We start from the raw sequence: 23,709 nt of genomic DNA on the forward strand, positions 1-23,709 counted from the left end.
GCTGAAGCTGGGTTCTAACTCACCTAGAACAGGCATCCTGGGGGGCACTCGATAAAGCCTGGAATGTAGTTAGAGGGGCCCACAGCACACACAGGGTCACACAGACACGTGTGTATGCACGTGCATGTGGCTCTCATGGTTACTCCTTCCACATGCCCTTTTCACACAGACAGGCTTGCTTCTCTTACGAGAGCCTCTCCCTGAAGCAGCGCGCGTGTGCCTGCACAGGCACACACGTGTGCACACACATGTGCACACACACACGTGCGTGCTCTTATCTCCTATCTGCCTAAACCTAAGGCTGTGAGGAAGGACGAGGGGGGCTCCGCAGGGACTTTTGTAAAGCGGGGATGCCTAACAGCATGTTTGAGACCCCTCAGCCTATTCCCACCCACAGTCTTCCTCAGAGAGAGGCCTGGGTCAGAGAGAATAGGATAACTCACTTCTCAGATCGGTGTTGATAAGACTCCTCTCCCAGAGGCACAGAGAGGCACCCTAAGGCTGTTTGGGGGAGGAAGGGCCTTGGAAACACCAACCACGTGGCCCTGTCCTGCGGTGCTAGGACGGAGCTCACCGCAGCAGGGATAATTTGAAAGATCCTGGAAGATGGTTTCAGGGTAGAGATGGGGGTGGGGCAAGTTGTCCTGTTCCCATGGCAGCCTATCTCATTGCTATAGCAACGCATCCGCCTTCATTCAGTGGAGTCCTGGTTTCTGTAATGGGTGGAACACTGGGGTGCTTCACGGGATGCCGGTGGCCCCATAATCCTTCTGGGAAAGAACAGTTCCATCCCAGACCAAGCAGGGTAGGAGTAGGTGCGGGCTGCCTAATAGGGCTGGGTTTTCCTGTGGGCGGAGGGGTGGATTTCCTCTCAGTTTCCCTACTGACCAGCCTCTACTTCTTACTGCAGCAACCCACGCCCCAGCTCTCCTGGGGGGCCTCCAAGAACGTCCCCACGAGGCAGACTGACCTTTCCGATGTAGGGCCTGGCTGGCTCAGATGGAGTCTCAGGGCTGACTGTAAAGCGGGGGAGCCAGGTGCTGGTGTTGGGAGCCTGATGAGGCTGGCTGGTCAGGGGCTGTGTGTCTTCAGGGAGTTAGGTATCTTTCAGACCCTCAGGGTTCTCGCCTGAGAAAATGGGGCTACCACATGCCCAGCCCTCTGGGTGAATCCAAGGGTGCAGAAAAGAGATACACATAAAGAACTGGACCCAACCGCGGCTTTCCCTGAGGGAGGGGCATGGACAGCCCGGCCATTTCTGACACCCCCTTGCATGCGGAGTGGGGCATCAGGGCCTCCGTCTGAGCGCCCCAGCGGTGCTCTGGACTGTGGGGCTTTGGACAGGGCAGTGGTTGGCATCATCTTCCAGATCAAGCTGTCCCGCTGGCTGTATACAGACGCCGTCTCCCCCAGGCCTAGATCAGTGCTGCTCAGAGTGAGGGCCAAGGCTCATGGCCCTCTGCAAAATGTTGTAACCTGTGGGCAATCAGAGAAGCCTAGGCATGAAGAAGACAGCTTCAGAAATTTTAACAGAAACCCGATATTGCCGAAACACTGAAACAGCATCCAGTTCGGGTTTCTCTTCAATTATTTTTAAAAATTTTTCAGTTTTTTAGTGATTCGCTGTGTGTGTTTGTTAAGTATCGCTCTGCCCCAGACTGGGGAAAAAAAACAATCTGGTCCTTTGAGTCTCTAGTTCGAAAAGCACTGTTATCTGTGCTTGATAACGCGAAAAGCTATCTTACAATCAGCAAAAGATCCAAGTGAGGAGAGAAGGAAAACAATCTCATCTGCGCTGCTCGCAGGAATTAACCACAAATCACTCGGTGTGTCGGCAGTTTTCCCTTTATTACTTCCGGACGGAAACTCCAGTCCCCTTCCCACTGCTCTACCCGCCCACCAACCCCGCAAGCCCGGTTCCTTAGGCCGGGTTTGAAGTTCACGGCCCCTCCACCTGCACCCCGCGCTCAGCCACGCCAGGCGCCCCCGCCCAGTTTCGCGGGGGGCGCAGTCTGCCGCTTGCCGTAGCGCAGGCCGAAGGAGTTCCAGTTGTAGGCGGACAGATCCTTTTCCCGCTGCACCAGCACTGAGCCCCGGGGGGCGGGGATCAGGCGGCTGCGGGGGGCGCACAGGCCCCGCCGCTGGGGCCCCGCGGGGCTCTCGGGAGGCGGGCACAGCGAAGCCGCCCGCAGGCTGGACTGAGCCCTGGCTGCCTTCCTCTCCGCGCACCGCTGGCTCTGCTCCCACGGGGCCAGGAGGGCCTGGGGTCCGAGCCGATGGCCTAGGACAGAGCCACAGAGAGAGAATGCAGTGAGGCCAGCGCCCGGGTGAGACGGCTTTAGAACACCGGCTCACGTCCCTAACTTGTGCTTGCCTTTCTTTCCTTGACCTCTAGGAACCCAGAGCGCAAGGCGAGGCAGGGCCCTGCCGTCTCAGCTCGGATGGCTCCTCTCTCTTTCTACACAGCTTCGGTTTCAAAGGTTTTCCAGGATGATCTTAAACATCTTTTATATTAAATTATTTCCTTTTTGGAAGCAAACGCGGTAGAGCTTGGAAATAAGGCTGCAGTATTTGCTGGACACTCAGCATTGCCGCTCTCGGCTCCCTGCCGGGGCCACGTGCCTGCAGTAGGGCCTCAGATGCTTATTAAATATATAAAAGTGAATGAACAGCTTGTAGTTACAGAAATGAGAGCAGAACTAGGACCACTGTGCCCCATAGCCCTCCCCAATTACTCTGACCCCTATTAAGCTCCAGGAAGATTCCCTGAAGAATGGGAAATGATTTGGGTCACCTTGACCTGCTCACCTCTCCCACTGTCTGTATAATCTCTCCCCTTCACGCTGAGGGCTAACAAGGCTAATTTGGAACCCACTTCACATGCAAAAGGCTTGTTAAGTTCACTCTAATTTTTGGCAGGAAAATAGTGCCGCTAGCTCTGAGCAGACAAGAACCCCAGCCAATAGTGGCACGAGATTAGTGGAAATGAGGCTTGGTGTGTGAGTGGGTGTGTGTTGGGGGGGGGGGGTTCATTGGCTTTGGGCCCTGCTCCTCAATGCCTTGGCATACTTTGGAGAAGAGGAGTGTGGGCGTGGTTCAGAGTTAATGCTTGTCTTTCTAGAAAGCCCCTCCTGACTTGCTTCAGGCCTGGCTGAGGCCCGGGAGGGATGATGGCTTCCTTCCTGGTTAAGCCCCTGCGGTAGGATTACTGCTCAGGCTCTACTGTTTCTGGCCTCACCTAAAGCCATTTGCCGAAAAGAGCCAACAGGTCAACGTCCCTGGGGCTGTGGGAGGATTATTCTGTGGGGGACCCTCGCTCAGCCAGAAAGAATACCTGATCCCGGAGAAAAGACACTGTTGGCCAAGGACCCCCTCCTCCCCTGCACAGGGCCATACCCTCTTTGCTCTGGGCTATCTTCCAGGCTGGATGGTATCTGCTGTGTAGAGGGTACGCTCCGAGTTCCACAGCAGAACTGTGGGCCAGAGAGGCTAAGCCCCGTGCTAGTTTGCCCAGGAAATTGTCCCCCAAGTGGTGTTAAACCCACAACTTCTGTCTCGGGGACTGGCTTGTGCCCCTCAGAAACACTGTTGGCAGCTCTTGCACCTGCTGGGATACTGCGGCATTTGGTTGACTTTGGGGAGGCTTCTTTATCTTTGGGCCTCAGTTTCTCCAGCTAATCAGCTGCACATGGACTCATAAGGTTGACAGGTAGTAAGGATCTGTCCTTTTGTTTAAGTCTCCCCACCCCCAACTCCCCACAAAGGGCCCGAGATCACTGATAAAAGAAACTTGCCTAGTAAATTCCTCCCCAATGGATCTGCTCAGACAGGTGGCTGGTGTAGAGCAGAGCACACAGTGGGAGAAGACCACGAAGGAGCTCAGTGGTTAACAAGCACCTGAACCTAGGGGGGCCCACGGATGCCCAGAGTAGTAAGCCATCCCTTACTTGCAAGATTAATGGGGTCCCCAAATACGTTGCATGGGTTAGTCTTAGGTTCCCATTAAATGCAGTGTGAAACTCACATCAATAGACTAGCCTCCCTCTCCTTTGCAACAACTCCTCCCTTTCCTCCCAGACAATGCATACCTGTCAGTCCAGGGTTCTCCATGGGTGCCTCCTTTTCAAATGTTTCTCTGAAGACAGTGGCACAGAGGAAAAGCATCAGCTGCCAAGAGACCAGTGAGTTCATCGTGGTGAGGAGGCCCAGGTCCTGTCAGTGTCCTGAGGCTGAGACAGAGGAAGGGGGAGGGGACTAAGCCAGGTGCATGATTTTGTGGGCTGGGTGTTGGGGACAGAGTCCAACGTGAAGCGAAGAGGAGAGCCCGAGAGTGAGGGGGCAGTGTGTAGGGGTGAGGAGGGAGCGATGAAGTCAAGCAGGGCAAGGAGCTCCACTGAGTGGAGCGCGCTGAGGTCCAGACATTTTCTGGAGACTGGGAGCTCTGTGCAGGGCTCTGGATACATCCTGGACTTCCTGTGCCCAACTCTCCTGTGAGATTGCACTTTCCAGAACCTGGCCCAGCTCCCTCCTGCTGCAAGAGGCTCCATTTCTTTCATTTTTCAAGAAAAAAGGAAGAAAGAGGAAATCATCTTGTTCTCCCTCCTAGCCCTTCACATAAGCCTTGAGGACTGTCACTAAATTGTCTTATTGTCCATAATACAAGGAAGAGAAAAAACTTTCCCTGATTCAGCAGGTCAATTGTCTTCTTATTCTATTCTTCATGGGCTCCAAGATGATAGGAATTGAACTGACCTCGTGATTTTGGCCGCTCAGATGGGAGCTGCGAACCCAGCCCTCACTAGGTCCCTTTTACCTTCCCTCTCAGGCCCCACCCCCACCCCAGCCCTTCCAGCTCTCAGGTTGAGCTGCCTTTGAAAAAGTCATCCGGGGGCGCCTGGGTGGCTCAGTGGGTTAAAGCCTCTGCCTTCGGCTCAGGTCATGATCCCAGGGTCCTGGGATCGAGCCCCGCATCGGTCTCTCTGCTCAGTGGGGAGCCTGCTTCCTTCTCTCTCTCTCTGCCTGCCTCTCTGCCTACTTGTAATCTCTGTCTGTCAAATAAAATAAATAAAATATTTAAAAAAAAAAAAAAAGAAAAAGTCATCCGGCACTGAGATTGTCCAACAAACATGAGTAAAGACAAACTGATGGGGAGGCAGGTCCAAAGGCTGGACAAAAAGGGTGTTGCCTGGAGCCTCAGTGGTCTGGGGGGCGTGGCGAGTGGGAGGGGAGGTACTATCACAGGTGCCCAGGGCTGCTAATGGTCTGCTCAGCCCTGTCCATACTTTTGATCTTGCCCCACCCCCCATTCCTCTCCAGGACCTGGGCACCGGGCAGAGAGGAAGACTGCTGAAGTGGGATCTAGAATATGAAGCCTGGCCCCAGCTCTGCCCCACTCCCTGTGGGGCGTGAGCAAGTTACTCCCATCTCTGGACCATACTGCTTCTCTGTGAAAAAGAGCATTGCATCAGGCTGGTCACCGACTATCCCTTCGGTTGCCTTTCCTTACAGACTTTGATTCTGGGATGCTCTGAAAGCCAGACAAGGCTTTCTCCACGTGCTCTAAAGAGGCAGGATCAGATCATTGGAGCAGTGTAAACCCATTTCTTTTATCGCTTTAGGCTGTGCGTGTGCCCAGTCCACGTTAGTGCAGAGATCATTCCTCATCACAGCACCAGCTGGGCGCTCTTCTAGGTGCTGGGGGGGGGGGTGGTGGTGGTCACAGGTGTGCTAAGACACAGGGTTGCTCGTTTCCAGCCCCTCCCCAAGATCTAGCTTAAGAAATTGAGTCCTCTTAGCCGACCATTTCAAAATGACACCAGAAATGATAGGGGGTGTGTGGGTACCCAGGGAGCTGGGGGAGCCCTTGGAGCTCATCCCGGAACGGGGCGGCGGCTTTGCCACAGGGGGCGCTCCGGAGCTGAGCTTCTGCTTGAATACAGGAGTAAGGCAGGCATTTCCAGCAGGGGGCGCGGGAGCTGTCCCACAGTCCCGCTAGGGCCGGGAGCACCGGAGCTTTTCCGGAGGAAAGATAGTGGTGAGGCTGGAGGAGGGGCTCAGGGGGGCTTTATCCCAGAGTCGGCAGAGCCCGAGGGGGGCATGTGTGTTGCATTTTAGATGAAGCATTTTGGCCGCTCTGCAGAAGCAGGGTGGTGAGTGGGGAAGGTGGTGGGTGGGCAGGCCGTGTGGTTAGGTTAGTGTTCCTTCTTCCAAGCTCCTCCCACCTGTAGCACCTCCTCCTCGTTGATATCACCACCTGGCCAGGTGAGAATGCGCGCGCGCACACACTCCTCTCTGTTCTTTTCCCAGCACAGAAGCCTTTAACATACGTGGTAGAGTTGAATTGTTTGGAAAAGAACCATCACCTTTCACGGGGACAGAGAGGCTGACCAGCTGTGGACAATTTTTGTGCCCCTACCGCAGGCTTTTTACGAAGTGGGTAATAGATTCTGGGCGTGGTGGGAGAGCTTTTGAAGTGGGGTGGCTTCCTTCCTGGGATAACCCCCGGTTCTCAGTGTAGGGGGCGAGCACAGTGGCTGGGGGCTTTGGTTTGATTTGTACTCACCATCCATACGTTGGGAGAACTGCTTGGAGGAGTCCTATGGACTCCTGAGCCCCGAGGGGTTCCCCAGCTCCCTCCAAATGCTTCTGTGGCCTCTGATCCCAGCCAGAGCTCACTCACTATCTTTATTCCTTCCACGGTAAGGGATCCCCAAGGTCCTGGTTTCATAAACGTGAGTCAGGGTATTCACGGAGACATCCCCAGAATCATCTGGCCAATGTGATAATCAGGAAAGATCAGCACCCCCTTTTGCCTGCCTGGGATAGGTTTGTCAGTCTTAGAAGGAAATTCCTGCTCCTCCCTGGAGATCCTCACTGGGGCTGGACAGACCCTTCTCCAAGTGTGGATGCCCTCTGCCCCCCACCCCACCCCGTGCACCTACCTCAGCTCTGTTCGGTGGGGTCGGAGCTCAGTGAGGTCTCCAGGCGCTACTTGGGAGGGTGAATACCCACAGAGAGGGGAGCCAGGCTCAGCAGTGGCCTGATCACGTCCGTTTTATAAAGCCCAAGGTGACGTGTCCAGGCATAGGCCCACCTCTGCCTCCTCCTCCCCCTCGGACCCCTCAGAGAGCCCAGCGTTTATGCCTCCCACAGCCTGGCTCTCATGACTGAAATCAGCCTCTTTTTCCTCCTCCAGAAGCCCTCCAAGGCTGGCTTTCTGATTCTCACTGGTCCTTCCATCCTCCTCACTCCCTTCGCCCCAGACCCACTTAGCTGGAGACCCATTCTGCCCCCAAATGACTTGGAAATAGACAATCTGAGGGGGAAGAGAAGGGGGGCTCGTGCCCTCCAGACAAGAGCCACAAGAGCACCCAGTACGAAGGCAGCGTAATGAAGGGGGCGGAAGGGAGAGAAAGGCACAGTCTGACCTAGGAGGCTAAGGAAGTAAAATCAAGTGGCAGCTCTAGAAGCTGCATGTCCGTGGGATGTGCCCAGGAAACCCAGAGAGCTGACCTCCAGGTACAGCCCCTGATGCTGCTTCTCCAGGGACCCCTGCACGTCTCACGGTCACGCTGCTTTGTGATCACCACGTACCTTGCTCCTAAGGCAGCCACGGGCTTCCTGCTCCCGTGCTCAGTATAGCTCAGTATAGACACCAAGGACCCTCACAGACGGTTAGTAAATGTACGCGTTGCGAGGCACTCTTGTCTCCTTCCCAGGCCTGCAAGAACACTCTTTACCCTGGGCCGAGGTGCTTCCCAGGACAGAGAATGTCTCCTCCATCAGACAGGGGCTCTCCAAAGGCAGGGGCCATATCGTCACCCTCAGACAGGAAGCTCTCTCAGCACCGGGGCTATCTGGTGGGTGCGCTCTGCCCACATCCGCCTAATTAATGGTTGAGTAGCATTTCCCACCAGCGTGCGGGATTAATACCCAACACTTGTCTGATGCCTGCTGCTAACAGGGGTTTGCAAACATATTATCTCACTCATTAGGACTGTTAACCACCAGGATAAAAATGATAGCCTCCGAGAGCAGGCCTGCCCCTCACTCCGAGGAATGCTGCGCATCGGCCTGCCCTGAGTCAGAAACTGGACCCCACAGGCTGGAGACAGTGACTTTGAGTTTCAGACACACAGCTTGGGGATTTAATCTTTGCTTTCCTCCCATAAATATGGGCCGGACTGTGATACCAGCCCCAGTCCGGTCTCCATGGGGGACCCCCTGGATCTCTGCTCCCAACTGCGTCAACAGCTTTGTGAGCTGACTTGGGGATCTGAGGTCATTCATTCAACTCCGTCCTTCCTTCTGGACTTGGAGAGCTCTGGGTATGAGACAGGAGATGAGCCAGTGCAGGGTGGGGGCGGGCCCCAGTTCCTTTTCAGCCCCCTCAATGAAGGATCCAAGTTCAAGGAGCTCATCTCTGTTGTTCAGACCATTGATCTGGTGCCCTGAAGCCTCTGGAACAGCTGTGGGAGCCAAGAATCATTACTTCAGACAAAGAGCAAGGAGCACACTCCATTTCTATCTTTGTGGAGTGGGCCTTTAGAGCTGGGAACAGAGCCAAGTGCAGATAGGAAGAGGGGGGCCACGGGGATGAGCCAGCTGGCTGCAGGGCCTCCCTGAGCTTCTCAGGGAGCTCCTGTTCTGTCAGAAAATATGCTTTAGAGAAAGGGGGGGGCAGTGGCTGACTGTCCCCTGCCTGCCCCAAGGAGACAGTAGAATCTGCCACGTGCTGCTGCTGTCATTGGCTGTCATGCATCCCCTCCATGCCTGGAGCTGACTCCGCCAGCTCTCCAGAAATCTCTGGCACTTTCTGGCTGCATCACCTAGACTCTCTGAATCTGTTTCTTTGGCTCTAATAAGGAGCCATGAAGAGCCACCTTCCTCTCTACCCAGGCCTCAGGCTCAATGCTCCGGCCCCCTCCCCTCCGCTGCTCCTGTTGGACGGAGTCGGTGTGGGGATGGGAAGGGGTGCTGAGGCTGGCCAACCTGGGGAAAGGGGTTTGAGGGGAGATGGGGGAAGGGTCTGCCCCGTGGGGACAGCAGTCTCATCTGGGACCCCCAGTCCACCCCAAAGCCCGTGCGTTATCCACTTACCGCGCTCAGAAAGGGGATGTTGGAGGCATTGCCCAGGAAGCCAAAGATGACAGGGAAAAAGCCCCTAGGAACAGAGGGTGGGGAGGGGGTCAGCGACGGCCTTGGGGGCCAGGGGAGTGGTCCAGGCTGAGGTCCACCCAGAGGCTCCAGCTTTGGTTCCCAAGAAAGTGGGCCCCTGGGCTCTGGGAGCAGGCTTGGATCCGCATCTCTGGTTTTAGGGAGACAACCACGTGGAGAGCTTAAGAATAAAGGGCCCGGGGGCGCCTGGGTGGCTCAGTGGGTTAGGCCTCTGCCTTCGGCTCGGGTCATGATCTCGGGGTCCTGGGATCGAGCCCTGCGTCGGGCTCTCTGCTCAGCGGGGAGCCTGCTTCCTCCTCTCTCTGCCTGTCTCTCTGCCTGCTTGTGATCTCTGTCTGTCAAACAAATAAATAAAATCTTAAAAAAAAAAAAAAAAAAAAAGAATAAAGGGCCCAGAGTCAGGCTCCTTGGGTTCAAATCTTGGCTCTGCCACTTCCTGGTGCCATATAAACTTGGGCAAATTCCTTAACGTCTCTGAATCTCAGTTTGCAGCTGTAAACGGCATTAATAAGAATAGTATTTATGTCATAGGGCCTTACATGAAGAAATGTTGGGGAAGCTTTCCTGTGTAGGACTGTGACTGTCTTTGTCTCCCTGGACTGGGTGTGGACCGCCGGCTACCGGTCTCCTGGGCTCCAGACACAGGCGGCTGCTGGAGCAGCTCTCGCGCAGACTGTCCCCCTCGTCCAGGCATGCGTGGAGCCACCCTTTGTTCTCGGTCCCCCCAACTCTTTTCGGACCTGCCCTGGCAAGGCTTGGCCGGGCACATGTATGGGATCCTTCAATGGGCTCGGAGGCACTGAGGTCGGCATGCGGAGGGAGCCGTGTGTGTGTGTGCAGAGGTGAGGGGGTTCGAAATTTGAATTCTGGCTACTTCCTTTCCTTGGGCTTCATTTCCCTGAGGCTCCCCGGCATCGCCGACATCCCATGTAGCTCCCATTTTGGTCTTCTCCCCCAGCAGTGCTGTTGACAGGGAACCCTGTCAAGCTTTACTGTTGGTCCACACTACGGACTCTGTGGGGGCCCTGCTCATGCTTCTAAACCCTCAGAAGACGGTCCCTGTTGTCAGAACTTGTCTTCTCAACTAGGCTGCGAGTTCCCCGGGAAGCTTCTCCTGGTTCAGCCCCACAGCCCCACACCTAGCTCTGGATTTGGCACGCAGTAGGTACTTTTGACGTTTCTGACTCTTTGAATAAATGACTGAATGATGACATATTTGAGCATTAAGTAAGTGAATGGCAGAGTGTGTGTGAGAAAATTTATGTCTTTGAAACCACTTTACAAGATGTCTAGGAGGTCTGGGGCATTTGGGCTCATCAAGGTGTTTTCAAGGGTGCTGTGAGCAAGCGGAAGGCCATAGGAGAGCCCGGGGTCCTGACCCTGGCTCCTTCCCATGATTCCATAAGCCATGCTTCTTCCGGTCCCCGTCATCCCGGTCCCCAGAGACACTGGGAGTCTTCCCTTCCTCGCCCCTCCTTCTTCAGCACCCTTTCCTTCCTTCTCCGTAAACACCCTCCAGTCTCCTCGTAAAGCCTGCCTGTCCTCAGGCCCTGTCCGGGGTCTTGCTTCCTCCAGGACACCTCCCTTGGCCCAGGCAGTGGTCACACACCTGCTGGCTTCCGATTCACTTGTCAGCAGGCCAGGCTGAGGGATGTGGGGCCGACAGCCAGGCCCAGCTGGGTCCAGTCCAGAAACTCTGCACACTATCTGTGAGACCTTGGGCAGGGGGCAGCCTCTCTGAGCTGGCTTCCTTATCTGCAGAGAGCAGGCCTACAGCGGGTCATAGGGACGTCAAAGTGCGATGATGATAGTGAGCGTGCTTGGGGCATATGAAGGGCCGGGGAGATGCTAGTTCACTGCCTTTCCTCCCTGCTGGGTTGCTGAACTTGAAAACAGGCCCTGTGTCTCCTCCTTAGGGGAAGGCACAGTACCAGGCATGTGGTAGGTGCTCAATGTTTGTGGATGGGGGGGGGTCCGATCCCTCCAATTTGGAGTAGGATGTCTTGGACAGTGTCTGCCTGATGCCCCTCCTGCCTTTTCAGGTCTTCCACGACTCCCACCTGCAGGATAAAGTCCCAGCTTCTGCACACCCTGCCGGTCGTGCTGTCCAGACCTGGTGAGGGGTGATCTCAGCTACTCAGAGGCCCTAGTAGGCTCCTCCAGGGGAAGGAGACCTGTACTCACTTGAAGAGGCTAAGGAATCCATAGGTCTCCAGGACCATGCCCAGGAGGGGCCAGCGCAGCAGCACAATGACCACACCCCCCAGGAAGAAGCTGGTCCCTTTGAGCTTGTGCCTCTGGAAGAAGAAGGAAAATGTCTTCCTCAAGCCGATGATGAACAAGAGGCCGGTCAGGAAGAGCAGCTGTGGGGGAGGGAGGGAGAGAAGCATGAGAGCAAACCCACCAATCCCCCCTGGGAGTCAGGGGTCAGGCCTGGCGCCCCCCATCAGACATGGGGCAGGACTTGCTAACTCTTCAAGGAGGAACCCTTCAGAGAGGGTGACCCCGCAAACTGGCAAACTCCCAGAGCCTTGGGTCCTTTCTGCCTGTGGGGAACAGAGCTGCCCAGAGACGGGTAGATGGACAAGGAGAACCTTGGTCTCTGGCTGCTCACCCAATTCTTGGATCCCAAGTGCTTCTTTGTATATGACTTCATTTCTCATCACACCTCGAAAGGAAGGCGGCATAGATAGAGTTTCTCCATTTTATGGAGGTGAGCCCTGAGGCATAGGCAGCCAGACCCGGAGTCCCACGGAACCACCGGGGCTCCACTCTCTGGCCCACTGTCTTCAGCTTGGCTCCTAATAGATCCATTAGGAGTGCCCAGGTGTCCATCAGATTTAACCCTCTGGCTTTCCTCCAGCATGTTCCATGTCCTCTCTCCCCTCTCCATGCCTTTTCTCTGCCTGTTCATTTGCCTGGAAGTGCATCACCCCCCTTCACACCCATTTCCTTTCCAAATTCCTTTTCTTTTTTTTTTTTTTTTAAGATTTTATTTATTTATTTGACAGAGAGAGATCACAAGTAGGCAGAGAGGCAGGCAGAGAGAGAGAGAGGAGGAAGCAGGCTCTCTGCTGAGCAGAGAGCCCGATGCGGGACTCGATCCTAGGACCCTGAGATCATGACCTGAGCTGAAGGCAGTGGCTTATACCCACTGAGCCACCTAGGCGCCCTCCAAATTCCTTTTCATCCCTCTACAGTTGGGTGTGCTTTCTTTCCTCCAGGTACCTTGTTTTATATTCAATGTGCTCATCTCACTATGACTTTATGGCTGCCCCTGCCTTCCTTCCCAGTTACAGATGTGCAGGTTATGTCTCTATTGCTAGACCAGGGGGATCCTGATGGCAAGGACAGTGGCTGATGCGTCTTGGTAGCTGCAGGGCCTCACCCAGAGCTTGCCACAAGAATCCAGGTCCTAAGATGCTCTGTCACACCTCGCTGTGCATCTCCCGGCCCCCTCACCTACCTGGGCTTGATGGTGCTGACCCCCGGATGGGCACAATCTGAATGAACTTGGGGCTGACCTTCCAGGCAAGAGAGACCTCAGGTAGGTTGGTGGGGGAGGTACACAGGCTGGGGAACTCACATTTCCGAAGGCCAGGAGCACCGAATCAAAGTACAGCAGTATCCCAAAGAGGATGAAGAAGACGCCAAAGCTGGTGGTACCCACACCAATCTCTGCAATGGGCAAGCAGGTTGGGGTAGGATGGGCTTTGGGGGGGTTCAGGATAGGGTGGTGGAAGTTTCCCCCATTGCCACTGGACAGTTGCTCTCTGAGGAGTGGGGGTTGGGGTGGCTCCATTTTCACCCAGGGATCTCAGCTTCCGTGCTTGCGGGGAATGACGGGACAGGAAGGGAAGGGAAAGGTACAGATTTACGTTTAGCGCCTGCGCACTGCTGGTCAGTTCTGTACTCGGGGCATTCTGTCCTCACCACGGCTCTGCTAGGTCACTCACACTGTCCTAGCTGCTTTCTCTCTTCAGCTTCCCTTTACTTGCAAATGCTGCATGAGCCGGATCATGGTCAGGGTTGGGTCCCTCCTATCCTGTCTTCCTGCACCTGGGAGCCACGGATGCTTAGACACAGCTGTCTTGCTTGATTTCTCAACAGGTTTGCCCTCCTAGATAACTCTTCACACTGTGTGCTTCCTTCTCTAACTGTCCCTATCCCCCAGCTGTCAGGAGATGACCTCTCACACTGGATTGGAAAAACAAAAGAAATGTGCTCACCTGGGAGTCTACACCCTAGCCAGGGCTTGCTGTCCCATTCTGCACCTTCCCTCCTGCTGCTGCACCTCGGGTACTCACCCCTCCACGCCCCTGGGCTTTCTCTAACGTCAGTCCCACAACTGGGCAGCTCTGCACCAGGTTGGACCCACACTGACAGCACCCCACTCTACCCTGTACTGTGTGTTTTTGTTTTATGTCTCAGGGCAATCTCGGAAGCTGCAGGAGTTGGCTGATAGCCAGTGAGCCTAAGGGCAGAAGGGCAGGATATTAGGGACCCCCTATTTGGTCAAGGGCTACATCTCTGACGTTCTGATAATTTTTTTTTTCCACATTGCTTCCCTCAGGAAGAGTTGTAACAATAACAGGATGTGAAGTTGCTTTTCTGAAACCTTTTTCTGCATCACGCAAAATTGTTAATTTTTACTTATCTCTGCTACTCTGATAGTCAACAAATAACAATTCATTGTATTGCTCATTTTTAAATTGAATGAAACTCCCCCTAAATTGTGATAAAATACACATCAAATTTAGCATCTGAACAACTTTAAGTGTACACCCAATGGCGTGAGGCGTATTCACGTCGTGGAAGCATCACCGTCATCCGTTTCCAGGACTCTCATCTTACAAAACTGAAACTCTGTCCCCATTAAACACTTGCTCCTCATTCTCCCTTCCCCAACCCCTCACAACCACCACTCTACTTTCTATCATTTTGACTCCTCTAGGAAGCTCATCTGAGAAATGACACAGTGTTTTCATGTGACTGGTTAATTTCACTTAGCATAGTGGCCTCCAGGTTCATCCAGGCCGTAGCAGGTGTCAGAAGTTCCCCCTTTCTAAGCTGAATAATAATTCATCACATGTTGTGTGGCTGGGAGGATCATTCATTACGCATCTGCCTTCGGCTCGGGGTCATGGTCCCAGGGTCCTGGGATCAGGCCCTGGGTCGGCTCCTTGGCAGGAGACCTGCGTCTCCCTCTCCTACTCCCTCTGCTTGTGTGCTCACTCTCGCTGTGTCTCTCTCTGTCAAATAAATTAATTAATTAAAAAATGTTATTGTATGTTTATAATGCATTTCATTTACCTGTTCATCTGTGGGTGGAACTTGGATAGCTTCCACTTTTTGGCTAGAGTAAATAATGCTGCTGTGACATGGCTGAATGAATCTTTTCAAGATTCTGCCTCCACTTCCTTTGGACACATATCCAGAAGTGGAATTGTTGGATGATATGGGGGTCCTATTTTTAAGTTTCTGAGGGCCCTCCACACTATTTTCCAGGATAGCTGCCCCAGTTACATTCCCACTAGCAGGGCACAAGGGTTCTGATTTCTTCACATCCTCACCAACACTTGTTATTTTCTGGGTTTGTTTGTTTGTTTGTTTGTTTTTTGATAGCGTACATCTTAATGGGTGTGAGTGGCATTTCACTGTGGTTTTGATTTGCGTTTCCCTGATGATGAGTGATGTTGAGCATCTTTTCATGAACTTGTTGGCCATCTGTATATCTTAAGAGAAATGCCAATTGAAGTCCTTTGCCCATTTTAACGGTCGTTTGGGGGTTTTGTTGCAGTTATTGAGTTGTAGGTGTTCTTTATATATTATGGATATTAGTCCCTCGTCAGATACATGATTTGCAAATATTTTCGTCCATCCCATAGGTTGCCTTTTCACTGTGTTGATTGTGTCCTCTGATGCAGGGAAGTTTTCGATTTTGATATATTCCAATTAACTACTTCTTCCTTAGTTGCCTATATTTTTGGTATCTAATCCAAGAAATCATTGTCAATTTCAGTGTTGTGAAGATTCTCTCTTAAGTATTCTTTAAAAGCTTTATAGTTTTAGCTCTTGCTTTGAGTTAAGATAAATTTTGAGTTTATTTTTTCAGACGGTGTAATGTACAGGTTCAACTTAATTCTTTTGCATGTAGATATCCAGTTTGCCCAGCATCATTTATTGAAGAGACTGCCATTTCCCCACCAAATAGTTGTGGCACACTTGTTGAAACTCATTTGACCATCTTTGCCTGGGTCTACTTCTGGGCTTTCTATTCTACCCACTTGGTCTATGTGTCTGTCTCTATGCTAGTCCCACACTGTTCTGATCACTGTAGTTTTGTAATAAGTTTTGAAATCACGAAGTGTGAAATCTCCAATTTTGTTCTTCTCTTTTAAGATTGCTTTCACTATTTGAGATCCCTTGAGGTTCCATATGCATTTTATAATGGATTTTTCTATTTCCACAAAAAATGCCATTGGGATTTTGGCAGAAATCACACTGAATCTGTAGATTGCTTTGGGTAATATTGATATCTTAACAATATGAAATCTTATAATCCATAAACACAGGATGTCTATTTGTGTCTTTTAAAATTTTCTCCAGGAACATTTAGTGGTTTTCTGTAAGTCTTTTGCCTCCTTGATTAAGTTTGTTTCTAAATATTTTATCCTTTTTGATGGTATTATAAATGGAACTCTGTTGCCTTCTTCAAAAAAAATTACTGATGATATTGTACTACTTCAAGTTTACATTGTGTAGTCTTGCAACTTTATTTACTTCATATAGCTAGAATGCTTTATTTTCTTTTTATTGTAAATTACACGGTAGATGGGGATATGGCAAGAGTGTCTTTTTAAACTGCAACATGTATGACTTTATTAAACATGGCTTAATTTTTGAGGGGCATCTGGTTGGTACAGTGGGTTAAGCCTCTGCCTTCAGCTCAGGTCATGATCTCAGGGTCATGGGATCGAGCCCTGTATCAGGCTCTCTGCTCAGTGGGGAGCCTGCTTTCCCCTCTCTCTCTGCCTGCCTCTCTGCCTACTTGTGATTTCTTTCTCTCTGGCAAATAAATAAAATCTTTTTTTTTTAATGGCTTAATTTTTAAGAGTACCTGGCTGGCTCAGTCAGTGGAACGTGTGACTCTTGACCTTGGGGTTGTGAGTTCGAGCCCCACACTGGGTGTAGAGATTACTAAAAAAATAAACTTTAAAAAACAGCTTAATTTTTAGAAATTGAAGTTGGCTTAATTTTTTTAAAGGGAGCATATGGGTTATTCTTAAATAGAAAAATTGTACTGGACTTGTTAACGAACATCTTAGTATTGGTCCTCACAATACCTATGAAATTGTTATTATTGCCATGCTTTTAGGGATAGTTGTAAAAAACTGTTAAAAGTCTGGTTGTTCAGAAGCAGAACTGTAAAAATAAGACAAAAACAAAATCTTTGAGACTTGACTTACTGGCTAAGTTCTGTTTACAACAGAAGAAAAATGAAACAACCCCATTACTTTCTGGTCATTTTTCACTGTCTGTTTCCATAAGATCCTAGGAGGTTTATGATAAGTGTCAGTATTGAAATAAGGCCAAAGGACTTCTTTGAAAGAATCATTAAAAATACAGAGATAAGATTAGGGGTGCTGGCTCCCTCAGTCAGTAGAGCGTGTGACTCTTTTTTTTTTTTTTTTAAGATTTTATTTATTTATTTGACAGACAAATAGGCAGAGAAGCAGTCTCCCAGCTGAGCAGAAAGCCCGATGCAGGGCTCGATCCCAGGACCCTGGGATCATGACCTGAGCCAAAGGCAGAGGCTTAACCCACTAAGCCACCCAAGTACCACACAAGTGTGTGACTCTTGATCTCAGGGTCATGAGCTTGAGTCCCATGTTTGGTGCAGAGATTACTTAAAAATAAATTCTTAAGAAATATATATATATATTCTTCATATAAATCTCATATATACATATATATATACATATATATATGAGATTTAACATTCAGATTATATATATGAGATTTAACATATACATAGGAGATTTAACATTCAGATTACAGATCAATATCTCACTTAACTCATAGTACAGAAAAATGCCAGTATCACTGGGTCTCCTTTTGGCCGAGCTGGATTTTGTTAGGACCCATAGGCCACATCCTCTCTCTCAACACGTTGTCCAGCTGCCCAGAATCCATCTTCTACTCATGGCTGATGCCTCCTGTTTCTGACAAACCTCTGTGATCTAAACAGATTGGTTTCCTATGTCTACTTCCCAGGAACACCTGTTTGAGTTACATTTCTTAAGAGCCCAGAACACTGAGCAGAGGATATTGTCTCTTTGGGTCATCATAAAGGTTGCACTGTCTTTCCATGCTACATGGGGTTTTTGTGGGGGGGAGGGTTGTTTTTTGTTTTTTAATTTTTTTATCCTCAGAGACAATAAATTGAAGATCTAGGAGCACAACTACTTTGTCCTGATAATTTTGTAGACACTAGGGTATTGTGGAGGAAGACCATAACCCTGCTTCTTGCACCTGAATGGCAAAGGCATTTTAAGTTTTTATGCCTGTTTTAAAAGTCTCTGTGATCAGCTTATACCCGCCATAAAAATATGTCATTGAGGGCACCTGGGTGGCTCAGTGGGTTAAGCCTCTGCCTTCGGCCCAGGTCATGATCTCAGGGTCCTGGGATTGAGCCCCACATCGGGCTCTCCGCTCAGCAGGGAGCCTGCTTCCCCCTCTCCCTCTGCCTGCTGCTCTACCTACTTGTGATCTCTCTCCCTCTGTCAAATAAATAAATAAAATATTAAAAAAAATATATGTCATTGATTCCAATTCCGATGATACACACTTCACCTCTATCTCCTTTGGTAGATGTTTTTGTGTGGAAACACAATGTGAATGTCTTACTGGATTTTCATTTCGTTTTGTTAAAACATCCCTATATCCCTTCTGTAAACACTTCAGAAGAGCCTCTTACTCATTTTGGAGAGACAGCTGAAGTTTCTCAAGGTTTCCCCCCATGGATTCTTGTCTCCTCTTTTCTCGGGCAACGGTGATTTACTGGCCTGCATAATTATTACTTTTCCACCCGCCCACTCCTCATCAAGGGCTGGTGCAATTCCAGAATTTTCCTGTGATGGGGGCAGCCTACGCCTTCCAGCGTCCCCTGCGCTGTGGACACAACAGCTCCCAGAAAAGGGTCGCAAACTGTGTTTCTCATACGCAAGCCGTAGACCTTCCTTTACCTCTCGCTTCCAGTAGCTTCGTGATTTCAGTCGTTCCCAACCAGGACGGGGATCGCTCCTGAAGTTCTGGGAGGGGGGGGGCGGCAAGCATGGCAGAGAGGGCAGGGACAGAAATGCCTGCCGCCAATGACCCTGGGAGCCAGACAGATGGGGCAGCGCTCCCCCTGCTGGAGATCAGCCAGAGCTGATGTTTCTTCCATCACTAGATTAGGGTGGCATCTGCTGGGACCCCCCCCACACACACCAAGACAGTTATTCTTCAGCTCCTCCCCCACCCCTCACTCTGCCTGGCAGACGGTGGTCCCCACACACCTGTCAGCCAGTGTGGGATCTGCCACCCGCTCTGGGCTGCCCTCTCCCCCTTGGGCCTGATGCCTTTAGGACTGAATCGTTATGACTGAATTGGGAATAGGAACAGGAAGGAGGGAAACGGGAAGAGAAAGAGCCTCCCAGTTCACGTTCAAGATTAACACCAGTGATTAACAGGGATGACGTTAATGCTAGTGAGTGCGCTTTGCCAGGCACAGTCTTGTATGTATTAACTCATTTAATTTTCATAACTCCCTGTGAAGTAGGTTATGTAGGAAACCCTCCTGCACTGTTAGTCCCATTTCACAAACAGAAATGGAAACACTGAGAGGTTCAGTCCTTGCCTGGGGTCTACACAGCCAGGAGCTGGCAGAACCGGGGTTTGAACCCAGTTGTCTGGCTCTGGAAGAGGTGCTTTTAGGGGCGCCTGGGTGGCTAAGTCGGTGAAGTGTTTGCCTTGGGCTCAGGTCATGATCCCAGAGTCCTAGGACGGAGCCCATACTCCCTGCTTAGCAGGGAGCCTGCTTCTCCTTCTGCCTCTGCGTGCCGCTCCCCCCGCTTGTGCTCTTTCTCTGTCAAATAAATAGAATCTTAAAAAAAAAAAAGTGCCTTTAACCAACCCAGTCCCGTCCATCTCCACTCCCAGGCCCATCCACAGGAGTTCCTTGCTTTGGCCACAACGGCGTCTGTGTTCCCAGGTCCAATGGGTGGATGTTGGCGCTTATCTGTCAGCAGCAGGCCACTCCCTTCTTCCAGCATCCTCTCTTGGCTTCTGCGACACCATACCCTTGATTTTCATCCTGCTGTTCTGACCGCACCAGCCCAGCCTCCTTCGCTGGCTCCTGCTTCTTTCTTTTCCTCTTAGGGTTTGCGTTGCCCAGGGCTTCAGCCCAAGCTCGCTTCTCTTCTCCTTCTATTTCACACTCATTCCCATGTCTTTAAATACCACTCTGTGCTGACAATGTCGATATTTATCTTCTAGCCCATGCCTGTCTTTGAGCTGCCAAGCTCATACCCAGCTGCTGACTTAGCATCTCTGCTCACTTGGTTTTCGCTCTCCGAGGCATCTTGAACTCAACAGGTCCAAACTGAGTTATTAGGCTTCCTTCCTTCACCCTGCACCCTTCCAGGTTTTCCCCAAGTGAATACGAATGTCACCCCCCCGCAGCCATCCGTGAGTCTTACTCCCTGCTCTTGCCACCCCTCCCCCGGGTAACCCACAGCTAAGTTTTATTGCTGCTTCTTGCCCGAGGAATCTTGAAAACAGTGCATTTCTCTCCACGCTTACTGTTTAATTCCAAGCCACCATCATCTCTTTCCTGGATTCCTACAACATTCTCCAGTTAGTCCTTGGCTATAGTCCTTCCCCACACAGTAGTCAAGGGTCTTGGAAAGCATACATCCGATCCTGTCAGTGCACTGCGGAGGATCCTTTACGGCTTCCCACTGGACTTCCACTCAAAGCATCCTCCCAGCCACACCTCGGCTTGCAGACCCTTCCTGATGGGCCCCCACCTTGCTTGCTTGGTCATCTTCCTCTCTTGTCAAAATTCCCCTTACCTACCATACTCTAACCACATCTCCCTTCCTTCCTTCTTTCTTTTCTTCCTTCCTCCCCTCTTCCTTTCCCTTCCCTTCATCACTGTTTCTAAGATGAGCCTTCCTGCCTCAGGGCCTTTGCATATGCAGTTTCCTCCCATGTGTTATCTGCCTAGGGCATACTCATCCTTGAGGTCTTAAGGTTCCTTAGAGAAACCTGGTCCTCTCACCATTACCTGACCTTGATTTGGTTCCCTCATCTCTCCCTTTCATAGGACTTAGCACCCTTTGGCTTAATAACATGTGGGCTTGCCCCCAGACTCAGGACACACAGCTCCCTTCTTTATTGTTATTCCCTAAGTCAGCAGTTCTCAATTGGAGGAATGGGCAGGGGTGATTTTGTTCCCTGAGGGACATTTGGCAATATCTGCAGATATTTTCCATTGTCAGCACTGGGAGTGAGACATACTTCCATCTAGGACTGACCCACACAATGAAGAATTATCCCGCCCCAAAATGTCAGGAGTAGGGAGGCTGAGAAAAGCGCCCCCGGTCATCTCATGGACTCTCATGGTTTGAAATACCATCTACATGCTGGCAGTTCCCAAGTTTGTCTAATTCAGGCCTTGACCTTGAACTCAAGACTCACATACCTGACTACCTACTTGACATCTCACCTTCATGTCTACTAGCATATCAAACTCAACATGCCTAAAACCCAACTCAACCCTTCTATTTGCTCAGGCTAAAAGTACTGGCAGGATTCTTGCCTTCTTTCTCTCACACCCACATCCATCAGCAAAACCTTCCACTAATTTTCTCAGAGCTGATCCAGCCTCAAGCAGGTCCACCACTTCATGGTCACCGTGTTGGTGTTCGCCACCATCTCTCACCTCAGAACTGGTTTCCCTGTTGCTGACCTCACACCTCTACAGTCTGTTTTTAATCTGGTACCCAGAGTGATCTTTTAAAAATGTACATAGCTCACATGCTTCTCTGCACAAAACCCTCCAGTCATTTCCCATCTGGTGGAGATAAAACCAAAGTTCTTACACAGCCTCAGTTTTCAGTGACCTCCTGGACCTAGACTCCTACCACTCTCCCCTTTCCTGGCTTTGCTGCAGCCACACCACGCACTAAGTATGCTAATGCCTCAGGGCCTTTGCACTGCCTGTTCCCTCTCCTGGGACAGTTTCCCCTCCAGATCGCTGCACAGCTTTGCCTCCTTACTTCATATAGGTCTCTGTATAAAAGGTACCTTCTCAATGAAGCCTTTCCTAAACACTCTATAACAGAGTAACCCCTCCTACCTCACTTTCCCTAGCCTGCTTACCCTGTTCCAGTATTGTCCGGAGGACTCATCCCCATCTGACCAATACCTACTGATTTCTTTATCCGTTAATTACCTGTTTCCCCACCGCAGCGTGTACGCAGGAACACGTCGGTTCCGTTTCAGTATATTGTTGTATATTCTATGCCTGACACAGTGCTTGGCACATAGTGGAGACAAATTTGTTCAGTGAATGAATAGTATCACCAGTTCACAGAGGAGACCCTGAGCTCAGAGGCTCTAAGTCACAGTTCTCCCTGCCCTGCCAGGCCTGTGGGCCACCTCCCTGCCATCTCCCCGCAGAGGAAGGGGAAGGATAAGGATATTTAGGAGTGAAGGTACAGTAATTTGGGGACAGGAGTGGAGTTTAGTTTCTGATAAGAAGGGACCCAAGGTGGGGACACTGGCTGGCTCAGTTTGTGGAGCAACTCTTGATCTTGGGTGGTGAGTTCAAGCCCCATGTTTGAGGTAGAGTTTACTTTAAAAATTTAAAAGAACAAGAAGGAGAAGGAGAAGGGAAAGGAGGAAGAAGGAAGAGCCCCAAGTTCACAAGGGTCCCTGAGAGTTTGTGGGGGGGGAATGTCCTAATGGGCAGAGGCCTCCTGCGCCCACACTTGCAGCATCCCAGGTCTCAGAACCTGATGGGGAAGGGACCAGCTTGGGTGGTGAACTTGCTGCTTCCCCCAGGCACCAGCGTCTGGCTACCTGGGGGTCCTGAGCAGCCCCCATTCACTGGAAGGCCGGGGAGCCACACCCGGTCCTAGCTCAGCTGTCTGCACAGGATGCCAGCACAGCAGCTTCCAGCCACTGGCTCCAGAGGTCGCCTCACAGGCTCCCCAGTGAGAGATCCCAGCTGGGAGGGGAGGTGTCTCCGCTGGGGGCCCCCCTTCCACACACCCCCCCTAGCCTGGAACCTCCCTTCCAGCCCAGCCCCCTCCATGGCACCAGCCCCTCCACTCACTCTGCCACTCGGTAATGGAGATCATGCCGCTGGCTGCCTGGGGGGCCTTCCGGGTCGGAGCTGCCAAGGGGTGAGGAGCAGAGAGGACCAGACCTGGGCATGGTCCAGGGAAGCTGACCCTTGGTAAATTGTGAAATGAGCCTCTGGTGAATCATTAACTCCCTCCTCTCTCCAAACCCCACCTCTCCCCACTCCTCACCCAAACGGCTGCTTAAAGTTGTAGGCTCCCTTCTCCTGGGTCGTCCCAGAGGGCACTGGCTCCTGACGCTTGCTCTGCCTACCTGGAGGAGGAGACGCCTCCAGCCCCTCCAGCAGTACCCCCACTCCTGCGCCCTGAGGTCGAGTTCAGCTGCTTCCAAGTCCTTCGCAAAACTCAGACCATAGAGGGGACTGGGATCTCGGGCTACCCAGGTTCCTTACCTGGTTTGATGGGGGGAGGTGGCTATGTGGGAAGAATCAGAATCCGTGTTTCTCCTTGGAAAAGTACTCAATTCATCCTGCCGGTGAAGTCGGCTTGCTTTGCGCTAGTACCCATGCTAGACACTAGGGGGCGGCAAGCCATGGAGTAAAACTTGTTGGCTGTCTCTGGGAGAGCCGAACTGGGTTACATCAAGGGCAAATGCACCCCAGGGAAGCTAGACACAAAGGGCTTTCTTTTCCCCAGCGGTGCTCAGCTTTGGACAGTGAGGTTGAGCTAGGGAGGATGAAAGATGAATTTGGGCTTGGGATAGGGCTGGATGCTTCCAGAAGCCTGGTTCTAGTTCATCTACCAGCTGTATAGACACGGGTGCATGCTTTCCTCCCTCTAGAGGCCTACAAAAAGATGGGTAGATAGTTCCTAATGTCCTTTCTGCCACTGTAGAGCCCTGGCTCTCAACCCCGTAAGCCAGCATCCCCTTTCTAATGTCCCTTCTATCCTGAAAAGGAGTTCATAGATATGACCAATCTACACACGTCATTTTTAAAAACACTAATTATAATAAAGAAGGAAAAAAAGAATTTATAATAGAGCACAATGTCGATGTAGAAATGCTTAGGCAAGACTTACCGAGAAGACATAAATGAAACAGGCAGATTGCTTGCACCTGCTTATAATAAATACACTTACGCGTAAGAGAACTAGAAAGCCAGAGTCCTTATATTAC

At 51.3% G+C, this 23,709-nt stretch overlaps 2 protein-coding genes across 4 annotated transcripts; both read right to left on the reverse strand.

The window, feature by feature from the left end:
* Nucleotides 1-1,840: 1,840 nt before the first annotated feature.
* On the reverse strand, nt 1,841-7,975 carry KISS1 (KiSS-1 metastasis suppressor). 3 transcript variants are annotated; one of them, XM_082702095.1, is made up of 4 exons: nt 6,563-7,975; nt 5,844-6,012; nt 4,089-4,229; nt 1,841-2,281 (listed from the first exon to the last, which is right to left on the reverse strand). In XM_082702095.1, the coding sequence occupies exons 3-4, from the start codon at nt 4,189-4,191 to the stop codon at nt 1,968-1,970; spliced, it is 417 nt and encodes a 138-aa protein (XP_082558221.1). In that variant the 5' UTR covers nt 4,192-4,229; nt 5,844-6,012; nt 6,563-7,975; the 3' UTR covers nt 1,841-1,967. The 3 variants fall into 3 exon arrangements, with proteins under 3 accessions (XP_082558221.1, XP_082558222.1, XP_082558223.1); XM_082702096.1 differs by having other exon boundaries at nt 5,844-6,315; XM_082702097.1 differs by having other exon boundaries at nt 6,222-7,975.
* A 143-nt stretch (nt 7,976-8,118) lies between these two features.
* Nucleotides 8,119-22,683, reverse strand: GOLT1A (golgi transport 1A). The gene is made up of 5 exons (XM_082702098.1): nt 22,565-22,683; nt 12,764-12,855; nt 11,362-11,540; nt 9,100-9,163; nt 8,119-8,468 (listed from the first exon to the last, which is right to left on the reverse strand). Exons 1-5 carry the CDS (start codon nt 22,587-22,589, stop codon nt 8,430-8,432), a joined length of 399 nt encoding a protein of 132 aa, XP_082558224.1. The 5' UTR covers nt 22,590-22,683; the 3' UTR covers nt 8,119-8,429.
* Nucleotides 22,684-23,709: the final 1,026 nt, after the last annotated feature.

The sequence above is a fragment of the Mustela nivalis genome (genome assembly GCF_964662115.1).
Source record: "Mustela nivalis genome assembly, chromosome: 16".
NCBI lineage: Eukaryota > Metazoa > Chordata > Mammalia > Carnivora > Mustelidae > Mustela > Mustela nivalis.